The sequence below is a fragment of the Anolis sagrei genome, chromosome 3 (genome assembly GCF_037176765.1).
Source record: "Anolis sagrei isolate rAnoSag1 chromosome 3, rAnoSag1.mat, whole genome shotgun sequence".
NCBI lineage: Eukaryota > Metazoa > Chordata > Lepidosauria > Squamata > Dactyloidae > Anolis > Anolis sagrei.
Genome location: NC_090023.1, coordinates 265922924 through 265936196, shown reverse-complemented (window position 1 = coordinate 265936196; position 13273 = coordinate 265922924). Strand labels below are relative to the sequence as shown.

Genomic DNA, 13273 nt, shown 5'->3' with positions numbered 1-13273 from the left:
CCGGATGATCTCAAGGCCCTCGTGGGCTCGTAGGCCGAGATGCGGTCTGCAAGGTATTTTGGGCCGGAACCGTTTAGGGCTTTGTAGGATAACACCAGCACCTTAAATTGGGCCCGGTAGCAGATCGGCAGCCAGTGGAGCTGGGACAGCAGGGGCGTTGTATGCTCTCTGCGTCCAGCCCCTGTTAACAACATGGCTGCCGCGCGCTGGACTAGCTGGAGCTTCCGGACCGTCTTCAAGGGCAGCCCCACGTAGAGAGCGTTGCAGTAGTCGAGGCGGGATGTGACCAAAGCGTGTACCACCGTGGCCAAGTCAGACTTCCCAAGATACGGGCGCAGCTGGCGCACGAGCCTAAGCTGTGCAAATGCTCCCCTGGTCACCGCTGAAACCTGGGGCTCCAGGCTCAGCGATGAATCCAGGGTCACACCCAAGCTGCGAACCTGCGCCTTCAAGGGGAGTGCGACCCCGTCCAGCACAGGCTGTAACCCTATACCCTGTTCGGCCTTGCGACTGACCAGGAGTACCTCTGTCTTGTCTGGATTTAATTTCAGTTTGTTCGCCCTCATCCAGACCATTACAGCGGCCAGGCACCGGTTCAGGACTTCGACGGCCTCCTTAGTAGCAGGTGGGAAGGAGTGACAGAGTTGGACGTCATCTGCGTACAGGTGACACCGCACCCCGAAACTCCGGATGATCTCACCCAGCGGCTTCATGTAGATGTTAAACAGCAAGTCTTTGATCCTATGATTCTAACTGGAGGTCAGCTGTGACCAGCAGTGCTGCAGAATTCAAAGAAGCAGAATTCAAACAGGGCAAAAGGGAGAAACGTGCCAAGAGGAAGGCACATCAAGCCAACCTTGACCAGGACCGCCTTCCACCTGGAAACTGATGTCCTCACTGCGGGAGAACATGCGGACCAAGAATAGGGCTCCACAGCCATGTATGGACCCACTGCCAAGACACCACATCTGCAAGACAATCATCCTTGAGCTATGAGGGATCGCCTAAGAAAGGAGCAATGAATTCAGACTGATATTTCCTAAACATTAGGAAGAATTTCCTGACAGTAAGAGCTGTTTGGCAGGAGAATATGCTGCTTGGGAATGTGGTTGCGCCTCTTTCTCTGGAGACTTTTAAGCAGAGGCTGGATGGCCATCTGTCAGGAAGCTTTCATTCTGTCGTTCTGCTTGGGAGATGTTGGGGTTGAACAGGATGGCCTCTAGTGGTCCTTTCCACCTCTAGGAGTCTATGAAATATCAGAATATATTTCTGTCTGAGTGTGTACACACACATTTTTCCTTCTTACCTTTTCGCTTTCCTCATCCTGTCCCATGTAGAGGGTTCTCTCAGACAACGTCAACCCATCTTGGTCAATCTGAGATGGAGAGAAGACACATGGAAAACTTTACTTGGACAGAAAGGAAGGCACCTAATACCTATACTCTCTTCCCACTCCTCCATTCAATGCTGGTTATCCAATTTGGTAATTTTAGACCCCAGAGCATGGGCAAAAATCAGATATTGTTGGCATACACTTCCCAGAAAGACAGGAAATGGTGACACATGCTGGGAGCTGCAATCCAATGTCTAGAAGACCACTGAATTATTGCTCCTGGATACTTCTAAACTACACAACTATAGCACTTTGATTCCACTTTAACAGCTATGATTCCATCCTATGGGATCCTGGAGTTTGTAGTTTGGTAAGGCATTAGAGGGGAGACTTCAAAATGGACACTCTTGGATGGAGACACACACACACACAAACACACACACGTGACAGTTAGTGCAGCATGATTCTATGTGGCATTTTACTCCATTAATCTAGATACTCAACTTCTGTTTCCTTTTGATTTACCATTTTGCACTACCAATGGCACTACCTAAAAGAATCCCATACCTTGTGTGACTGTGGAGCAGAACAGACAACTCTGCATCTGTATGCTTGTCCATTGTGCCCTGCCTCATGTACAGAAGAGGAATGATTGGAGGCTACAGACAATGCCATTGCTGTTGCCTGTTTTTGGTCAAAAGATATTTAGCTGCCTGCACACCTTCTATTTTATCAGTTTTATACTAATTTATGCAATGCTTTTGATACAAAATAATAATAACCATTTTGCATCCTTCTGTGTAATTAAGGATCTTCCTCCATGTCCACGATTCCCTTTTCAAGTGGAGTGGCCACATTTCTCTATAGCCTGATAGGCAGCGGACCAGTAGAGCTTGTCATTGGATTGATTAATGATGAGCATTTGTCATTAGTACATGATTAATTATGAAGTTTGGAAGTAGTGGTGGTTGGCGATTTCCAGGTCTGAGGGGTAGCACATTCTCTCTGAGTTTTAGTTCAGACTTTAGAAGACTTGCCCAAGACACTACTTTCTAAAACAGTTTCAGAACCTTGTATAGTTCCTTTGATATCTGCACTGGAACCTGGAACAGATATCATAGAATCAGAATCAAAGAGTTGGAAGAGATCTCATGGACCATCCAGTCCACCCCCCTGCCAAGAAGCAGGAATATTGCAATCAAATCACCCCTGACAGATGGCCATCCAGCCTGTGTTTAACAGCTTCCAAAGAAGGAGCCTCCACCACACTCCGGGGCAGAGAGTTCCACTGCTGAACAGCTCTCACAGTCAGGAAGTTCTTCCTCATGTTCAGATGGAATCTCCTCTCTTGTAGTTTGAAGCCATTGTTCCGCATCCTAGTCTCCAAGGAAGCAGAAAACAAGCTTGCTCCCTCCTCCCTGTGGCTTCCTCTCACATATTTATACATGGCTATCATATCCCCTCTCAGCCTTCTCTTCTTCAGGCTAAACATGCCCAGCTCGTTAAGCTGCTCCTCATAGGGCTTGTTCTCCAGACCCTTGATCATTTTAGTCGCCCTCCTCTGGACACATTCCAGCTTGTCAATATCTCTCTTCAATTGTGGTGCCCAGAATTGGACACAATATTCCAGGTGTGGTCTAACCAAAGCGGAATAGAGTATGGGGAGCATGACTTCCCTAGATCTAGACAGTAGACACTATGCTCCTATTGATGTAGGCCAAAATCCCATTGGCTTTTTTTGCCGCCACATCACATTGTTGGCTCATGTTTAACTTGTTGTCCACGAGGACTCCAAGATCTTTTTCACACGTACTGCTCTCGAGCCAGGCATTGCCCCCCATTCTGTATCTTTGCATTTTGTTTTTCCTGCCTAAGTGGGGTCTCTTGCATTTGTCCCCATTGAACTTCATTTTGTTAGTTTTGGCCCATCTCTCTAATCTGTCAAGATCGTTTTGAATTCTGCTCCTGTCCTCTGGAGTATTGGCTATCCCTCCCAATTTGGTGTCGTCTGCAAACTTGATGATCATGCCTTCTAGCCCTTCATCTAAGTCATTAATAAAGATGTTGAACAGGACCGGGCCCAGGACGGAACCATGCGGCACTCCTCTTGTCACTTCTTTCCAAGATGAAGAGGAAGCATTGGGGAGAATCACCGTCTGGGTTCGTCCATTTAACCAATTACAGATCCACCTCACCATAGTTTTGCCTAGCCCACATTGGACTAGTTTCCTTGCCAGAAGGTCATAAGGGACCTTGTCAGTGGTTCTCAACCTGGGGTCCCCAGATGTTTTTGGCCTTCAACTCCCAGAAATCCTAACAGCTGGTAAACTGGCTGGGATTTCTGGGAGCTGTAGGCCAAAAACATCTGGGGACCCCAGGTTGAGAACCACTGAGATACATAGAAGCTACCAAGCTGCCACGAAAGGAATTAATTTCATTTTCTGGGCACCACAATTGAAGAGAGATATTGACAAGCTGGAATGTGTCCAGAGGAGGGCGACTAAAATGATCAAGGGTCTGGAGAACAAGCCCTATGAGGAGCGGCTTAAAGAGCTGGGCATGTTTAGCCTGAAGAAGAGAAGGCTGAGAGGGGATATGAGAGCCATGTATAAATATGTGAGAAGAAGCCACAGGGAGGAGGGAGCAAGCTTGTTTTCTGCTTCCCTGGAAACTAGGATGCGGAACAATGGCTTCAAACTACAAGAGAGGAGATTCCATCTGAACATGAGCAAGAACTTCCTGACTGTGAGAGCCGTTCAGCAGTGGAACTCTTTGCCCCGGAGTGTGGTGGAGGCTCCTTCTTTGGAAGCTTTTAAGCAGAGGCTGGATGACCATCTGTCAGGGGTGATTTGAATGCGATATTCCTGCTTCTTGGCAGGGGTTGGACTGGATGGCCCATGAGGTCTCTTCCAACTCTTTGATTCTGATTCTATGATTCTGTTTTTAGAATGCTTTTCTCTTCAACAACCCAGACCTGAGATATCTTCAGAGCTAAGACTCCGAGTAGGAACAATTCATTCCTATGTATTGTTGAAGGCTTTCATGTCCGGAATCACTGGGTTGCTGTATATATAAACTCAATTTTCCTAGTTTCCAACAGACCTCACAACCTATGAGCATGCCTGCCCTAGATGCAAGCAAAGCATCAGGAGAGAATGCTTCTGGAAAATGGCCATACAGCCAGACAAACGTACAACAACCCAATTTATTCCTAGTTCATTAAGGTTTTGAAAATTATCTTTTCCAAAAAAATAAGGTGAGAATTAGCCCTCGGGTGAATTCATCCCAGAAGCATCTCATTGGACCTACGCCTATTTTCCTTTTGGATTTATTTTGCCATATCTCCATCCCTTTGCTGCACATCTGCCTCCTTTCTCTTCCAAATCTTTTCATTTCCTCTGGCATCCATTGAATGGGAGTACCAATAATGCATCTTTTGCCAGCATTGTGTTGAGATGCAGGCGAACAACACTAAAGCGAAGGAGACCCACACCTGTGGGTTGGCACTTCATTAGACATCTATTACTGAGAGAAGGAGGTGCAGAAACTGTTGGCAAATGTACAGATTGAGTCGCCCTTATCCAAAATGCTTGGGACCAGAAGAATTTCGGATTTCGGAATACCTGCGTCGGCATTTCGTGGAAATGAGGTCCAGGTCTAAGCATGAAATTCATTTATGGTTCCTATACACCACTGGTTCCCAACTTCCCTAATGCCATGACCCCTTGATACAGTTCATCATGTTGTGGTGACCCCCAACCATACAATTATTTTTATTGCTAATTCATAACTGTACTTTTGCTACTGTTTATGAATTGTAATGTAAATATCTGATATGCAGGATGTATTTCCATTTGTCCAAATTCCCCATTCGTCCAAATTTGATTATTTATTTATTTGGAACTTTTATATACCGGTCTTCTCAACCTCCGCAGAGGGACTCAGTCCGGTTCACAACAAAATATTCATAAACAAAGGTTTAAAACATCACATCTCATAATACACTAACACATTACTGGTGGGGTTGTGAGTGGGGGGGGGGGTTGATTTTGTCATTTGGGAGTTGTTGTTGCTGGGATTTATAGTTCACCTACAATCAAAGAGCATTCTGAACTCCACCAAAGATGGAATTGAACCCAACTCCCATGACCCACTGAAAATACTGGAAGGGTTTGGCGGGCATTGACCTTGAGTTTTGGAGTTGTGGTACCTACATCCAGAGAACACTGTGGACTTAAGCAATGATGGATCTGGACCAAATTTGATTTTTAAGACCATCAGAAATATGTGTTTTTTGGTGGTCTTTGGCAACTCCTATGATGGATCTGGACCAAACTTGGCACCAATCCTCAATATGCTCAAATGGGAACACTGCTGGAGTTTGGAGAAAATAGACCTTGAGATTTGGGAGTTGTAGTTGCTGGAATTTATACTTCACCTACAATCAAAGAGCATTCTGAACTCCACAAATGATTGAATTGAGCCAAACTTCGCACACAGAATGCCCATGACAAACAGAAAATCCTGGAAGGGTTTGGTGGGCATTGACCTTGAGTTTTGGAGTTGTAGTTCACCTACATCCAGAGAGCACTGTAGACTCAAACAATGATGGATCTGGACCAAACTTGGCATGAATCCTCAATATGCACAAATGTGAACACTGGTGGAGTTTAGGGAAAATAGACTTCGACCTTTGGGAGTTGTAGTTACTGGGATTTATAGTTCACCTACAATCAAAGAGCATTCTGAACTCCACCAAAGATTTATTTGTCGTGTCAGGGCAACCAGTCAATTGTATTACATTTCTAACAGAACAAAACAAACAAACAAACAGACAGACAAAACACAAAATTTGCAAGTTTGGTAGTTGATTAAATGTTCTTTGACCAGTATCTGGCCACTTGGAGTGCTTCTGGTGTTGCCGCAAGGAGGTCCTCCCTTGTGCATGTGGCAGGGCTCAGGGTGCATTGCAGCAGATGGTCAGTGGTTTGCTCTTCTCCACTCTTGCATGTCGAGGATTCCACTTTGTAGCCCCATTTCTTGAGGTTGGCTCTGCATCTCGTGGTGCCAGAGTGCAGTCTGTTCAGTGCGTTCCAAGTCGCCCAGTCTTCTGTGTGCCCAGGGGGGAGTCTCTCATTTGGTATCAGCCATGGATTGAGGTTCTGGGTTTGAGCCTGCCACTTTTAGACTCTCGCTTGCTGAGGTGTTCCAGCGAGTGTCTCTGTAGATCTTAGAAAACTATTTATTTAAGTCGTTGACGTGCTGGCTGATACCCAAACGGGGTGAGCTGGAGATGTCTCTGCCTTGGTCCTTTCACTATTGGCTGCTACTTCCCGGTGGATGTCAGGTGGTGTAATACCGGCTAAGCAGTGTAATTTCTCCAGTTGTGTAGGGTGCAGACACCCCGTGATAATGCGGCATGTCTCATTAAGAGCCACATCGACTGTTTTAGAGTGGTGAGATGTGTTCCAAACTGGGCATGCATACTCAGCAGCAGAGTAGCATAGCGCAAGGGCAGATGTCTCCACCAAAGATAGAATTGAACCAAACTTGGCACACAGAACTCCCATGAACAACAGAAAATACAGGACGGGTTTGGTGGGCATTGACCTTGAGTTTTGAAGTTGTAATTCACCTACATCCAGAGAGCACTGTAGACTCTAACAATGATGGATCTGGACCAAACTTGGCATGAATACTCAATATGCCCAAATATTAACACTGGTGGAATTTTGAAAAATAGACTTGGACATTTGGGAGTTGTAGTTGCTGGGATTTATAGTTCACCTACAATCAAAGAGCATTCTGAACCCCACCAATGATAGAATTGGGCCAAAGTTCCCACACAGAACTCCCATGACCATCAGAAAATACTGTGTTTGTTGATGGTCTTTGGAAATCCCTCTGACACTCTCTTCACGGCCTCCACATTGAGAAACGCTGTTATACATCATAAACACATAGTCTGAAAGTACTTTAAATAACGTTGTGCATGAGACAAAGTTTGTGCACACTGAACTACTCAAAAGCAAAGATGTCACTATCTCAGCCACTCACTTGGAATATTTTGGATTTCAGAATTCCCAATAAGGGATGCTCGGCATGTATTCATATCAGCATTTCATTCTGGCTGGATTTGTCCTGTGAGTGTGTCTTTGTGTTACAGCACCAATTGTACTGTTTAGACAAGGATGGGCACGTTCTACAGCCTGGAAGTGCCCATCAGTCAATTTTTGGCTCCGCTAGGTTCTGGAATGACAGAGGCAGGTCACTGTGGGTGCTATTTTGGTGGCTGGAAGTGGCAGCAAATCATTCTCTGTCCCAATTTGGCAGGAACAACCCCAATTAATCTTTGCCCTTCTCCATTTTTCAGGTGCTTTTCGAATGTCCCACTTGCCCTTTTTTCTCCTCTACTTCCTTCAGTTGCCATAAAGTGAGCTCAATGTACAAAAGTCATTTGTACTGGGTTTAAGTCTGGATACGACCACACTGTAGAATGAATGAATGCAGTTTGACACCAGTTTAATTGTCATGGCTCAATGCTATGGAATCTTTGGAGTTGTAGTTTGCTCTCTTTGGCTTATAAAACTACAACTCCCACAGTTCCATCAAAATGAACGATGGCAGTTAAAGTGGTGTTAAACTGTTTTGATTCTGCAGTGTAGATGCACTCTCATCGTGGAGAGAAAAGAGGAGTGAAAATATTCCTCACCTGGAATATTGTGTCCAATTCTGGGCACCACAATGGAAGAAAGATATTGACAAGCTGGAATGTGTCCAGAGGAGGGCGACTCAAATGATCAAGGGTCTGGAGAACAAGCCCTATGAGGAGCGGCTTAAAGAGCTGGGCATGTTTGGCCTTCAGAAGAGAAGGCGGACAGGAGACACGACAACCATGTATTAATATGTGAAAGGAAGTCATAGAGAGGAGGGAGCAAGCTTGTTTTCTGCTTCCCTGGAGACTAGGATGTGGAACAATGGCTTCAAACTACAAGAAAGGAGATTCCATCTGAACATGAGGAAGAACTTCCTGACTGAGAGCCGTTCAGCAGTGGAACTCTCTGCCCTGAAGTGTGGTGAAGGCTCCTTCTTTGGAAGCTTTTTAAACAGAAGCTGGATGGCCATCTGTCAGGGGTGCTTTGAATTCAATTTTCCTGCTTCTTGGCAGAATGGGGTTGGACTGGATGGCCCATGAGGTCTCTTCCAACTCTAGGTTTCTATGATTCTGTGCTGCTGAGCTTGCTAACCTGAAGGCTGGCAGTTCAAATCTGTGAGATGGGGTGAGCTCCCACTGTGAGCCTCAGCCCCTGCCAACCTAGCAGTTTGAAAACATGCAAATGTGAGTAGATCAATAGGTACTACCTCGGCAGGAAGGCAAAAGGGCACCCCACAAAGTCATGCCAGCTACGTGACCAGGAGGTCACGTAGCTGGCATGAACAACGCAGGCTCATTGGCTTGGCAATAGAGATAAGCACCTTCCCCAGAGTCAGAGATGAGCCCCACCTCCAGAGCTGGAAATGAAAGGGGAAGCCTTTGCCTTTGCCTGTGTATTTGTGTTGCACTGTGTGTTTCAAAGGCATTGAATGCTTGCCTGCGTCTGTATATATGCTGGAATCTGCTCTGAGTCCCCTTAGGGAGATAGGGTGAATGCAAATAAAGTGTTGTTGTTGTTGTTAAGAGGAGGGGGGAACTTTTGTCCTTCCCAGTAGACTCTGGCAAAAGCAAAAGGTTGCAACCTCTGTTTTGGTGTATCTTTGTATCTTTCCTATGTTTTCAGTTGTATATACTGTATATAGTTTTAATGTCAGCTGCTTTGGGTCTCCTTTTATAAATCTATATAAATAAAAATGTAATGTTCATTTGTGGGATTAACAGAACTCAAAAACCATTGGAAGAATTGACACCAAATTCGGACACAAGACACCCAACAACCAAATGTATGTCCTTCACTCAAAAAACTGATGTTGTCTTTTGGGAGTTGTAGTTGCTGGGATTTATTGTGACGGCGCAAGTGGCGCCACCTATGTATAGAACTGTTAGTTGCAAGATTTAAACTGTTGTATTATGCTTAATCCTGCCCCTTTTTACACTGGTTATGTATAGTTGTATGGATTGGTTGCTTGTAGCTGTCAATCAGTACTGTTTGGCTCCACCTCTTCCTGCAAGAGGGGAGAACTTCCTTTTTCTTCTTCATTCTGCCATCAGAGTTCGTACCAGATGGACGTGAGTAAAAGACTTGATTCTAAAGGACCCTGATTTAAGTTACCTCTTAGCACCAGTTCTGAGGTTTTTTACCCCTGGGACTCATGCTTTATGTCCAGATCGTCCTGGACAATTATTGAGGAGACCCAGGCGCCTTCAAGCCGGTTCTTTTGGCACCAAAGGAAAATCCTGAATCTTCAAAACATAGGCCATCTGAACTGGTGTTGTGGTTTGCTCCGGCATTCACAGCCATTGAGGAAAGAGGAAACTTGGTGAGGCTTCTCATCTTCAAACCCCTTGGACCCAGGACTGATTGAGACTGTAACGTATGTTTTCCTTCACCCCGCTAAAGTTTTCCAGCTCATTGCTTTGAAGAAATGACTTTGTGATAAATAAAACTTATCTTGAGCTATTTACAGCATTTTGGGTTTTTGGGAGTTCCAGTTTCCTATAGGAGGGCAAGAAGCAATCCCCTAGGGGAAAGGTGCCACGTCCATCCCTCCTTCATTAAGACTAATAGCCCCCAAGCACGACTGCACATTTATAATTCACCTACAATCAAAGAGCATTCTGAACTCCACCAATGATGGAACTGAACCAATCTTGGGACACAGAACTCCCATGACCAAAGAAAACGCTAGAAGGGTTTGGTAGGTATTGACGTTGAGTTTGGGAGTTGTAGTTCACCTACATCCAGAGAGCACTGTGGACTCAAACAATGATGGATCTGGACCAAACTTGGAACGAATATTCCATATGCCCAAATATGAACACAGATGGAGTTGGGGGGAAATAGACCTTGACATTTGGGAGTTGTAGTTACTGGGATTTATAGTTCACCTACAATCAAACAGCATTCTGATCCCCACCAACAACAGAATTGGGGCAAGCTTCCCACACAGAACCCTCATGACCAACAGAAAATACTTAAGGCCATCCACTCCAATTCCCTTCATCAGGGCAAGAAAACATAATCAAAGTCCTCCTATGAAGAGCCATCCTGGCATAGATAGATAGATAGATAGATAGATAGATAGATAGATAGATAGATATGATTTACACACAGAGAGAGATATAGTATCATAGATTTGAAAGAGACCCTTAAAGAAGGACAATGATATGTTACATGTTCCGGAGTAGGTAAACCAGACACTCTCCACATCAACACTGACAAAGAAACAGCAAGAAATACTGTTTACCCACAAGAAGAAAGACATTACATATATTAGAAACCAACACTTTCTCATTACTTTATTTTCCAGATCAGCAGACTGGGCCACAGCAACGCGTGGCAGGAGGGCAGCTAGTAGTATATATAGAAATAAATATAATAACAGCCTGTATATGTATGTTTCAAACATCTAGGCTGCTGGTTTTCTACAGAGGAGCCCAAATGCATTTGCTCGCTGTATTTTTACATGTTCAAAGGGCAGCTTTTACTTTACATATTTTCATACCATTTTAAAGATAATTTTAGTGCTGAATTGGGGGGGGGGGGAACACACAATAAAAATGTCACGCCACACACAGTTCTGTCATAAACTTGATATTTTTTATCAATTTAGTTGTTGCTCCATTTTGATTAAGTGCGGCTGCTGGTGTTCCAGCGCAATTGCTTTTAGTGCTTTCGAACAGATTTGTGCGTTTCATATCAGGGGATTAAAGTGTTTTGAAAGTCTATTAGAAGACTTTAACCCCTTTCTTGGTGTTTGCTCTTTACTTTCCAAAGAAAGCTTACTCAGTCTCGTATTGCAAAACAAGAATGTCAAAATAAGTTCTGAAAAAAAAAACCTGTACCAAATTCCTATAATGCTGTATCTTATTATTGTTATTGTTTATTGCTAATTTTGCATTTTTTGTTTTTGATTTTTATTTATTTTATTTTAACTGTATTGATTATTTGTTATTGCCTTTATTTATTGATGTGCTGTAGGCTTATTACTAGAAGGGCCAGAGAGTTTCATCTATGCTGATGATCGTGCCATCACCGCTCAATCAGGGAGCTTTGAGATGGTAGAACAGAAGCTCTCCGTAGCTCTAGGTGCCCTTACTGCCTATTACAGGGAAAACCAGCTGACCCCTAGGTAAAGGTAAAGGTAGTCCCCTGACATTAAGTCCAGTCATATCTGACTCTGGGCTGTGGTGCTCATCTCCATTTCTAAGCCAAAGAGCCGGCGTTGTCCGTAGACACCTCCAAGGTCATGTGGCCGGCATGACTGCATGGAGCACTGTTACCTTCCCGTCGGAGCGGTACCTATTGATCTACTCACATTTGCATGTTTTCGAACTGCTAGGTTGGCAGAAGCTAGGGCTGACAGTGGATGCTCACGCCGCTCCCCGGAATCGAACCTGTGACCTTTTGATCAACAAGCTCAGCAGCTCAGTGCTTTAACCCACTGTGCCACTGGGGGCTCCATAACCCATCTAAAACACAGACATGTGCCTTTCACCTTAAGAACAGACAAGCATCCCGAGCTCTGAGGATCATCTGGGAAGGAATCCCACTGGAGCATTGCAGCGCACCCAAATACCTGGGAGTCACTCTGGACCGTGCTCTGACCTACAAGAAGCACTGCCTGAACATCAAGCAAAAAGTGGGTGCTAGAAACAATATCATATGAAAGCTGACTGGCACAACCTGGGAATCACAACCAGATACAGTGAAGACATCTGCCCTTGCACTATGCTACTCTGCTGAGTATGCATGCCCGGGTGGAACACATCTCACCATGCTAAAACAGTGGATGTGGCTCTTAATGAGACATGCTGCATTAACACGGGGTGTCTGCGCCCTACACCACTGGAGAAATTACACTGTTTAGCCGGTATTGCACCACCTGACATCCGCCGGGAAGTAGCAGCCAATAGTGAAAGGACCAAGGCAGAGACATCTCCAGCTCATCCCCTGTTTGGATATCAGCCAGCACATCAAAGACTTAAATCTAGAAATAGTTTTCTAAGATCTACGGAGACACTCGCTGGAACACCTCAGCAAGCGAGAGTCCAAAAGTGGCAGGCTCAAACCCAGAACCTCAACCAATGGCTGATACCAAATGAGAGACTCCCCCCTGGGCACACAGAAGACTGGGCAACTTGGAAGGCGCTGAACAGACAGCGCTCTGGCACCACGAGATGCAGAATCAACCTCAAGAAATGGGGCTACAAAGTGGAATCCATGACATGCGAGTGTGGAGAGGAGCAAACCACTGACCACCTGCTGCAATGCACCCTGAGCCCTGCCACATGCACAATGGAGGACCTTCTTGCAGCAACACCAGAAGCACTCCAAGTGGCCAGATACTGGTCAAAGGACATTTAATCAACTACCAAACTCACAGATTTTGTATTTTGACTGTATGTTTGCTAATTGACTGGTTGCCCTGACACGACAAATAAATATAAATAAATAATAATTATTACTAGCCGTCCCATGCCACGTGTTGCTGTGGCCCACATGGGGGTTATGTGTGGGAGGTTTGGCCCAATTCTATCGTTGGTGGGGTTCAGAATGCTCTGTGATTGTAGGTGAACTATAAATCCCAGCAACTACAACTCCCAAATGTCAAGATTCTATTTTTCCCAAACTCCAGCAATGTTCACATGTGGGCATATCTAGTATTCGTGTAGATGCACCCCAATAGAGTAAAAAGAGAGCATCTCTCAGACAAGATCAGCCCTATTTCTACTCTTCCCTTTTGCTCTAGAGCAGTGTTTCTCAACCTATGGGTCCCTAGGTA

At 45.0% G+C, this 13273-nt stretch overlaps 1 protein-coding gene across 1 annotated transcript in view; it reads right to left on the bottom strand.

Moving 5' to 3' along the window:
* ECEL1 (endothelin converting enzyme like 1) overlaps positions 1 to 13273 on the bottom strand; it is a 117844-nt gene that overhangs the window by 58326 nt on the left and 46245 nt on the right. Inside the window, exon 3 of the mRNA XM_067466108.1 lies at positions 1307 to 1375. Within this exon, the coding sequence (XP_067322209.1) occupies positions 1307 to 1375 (69 nt within the window). The remainder of the gene's footprint in view (positions 1 to 1306; positions 1376 to 13273) is intronic.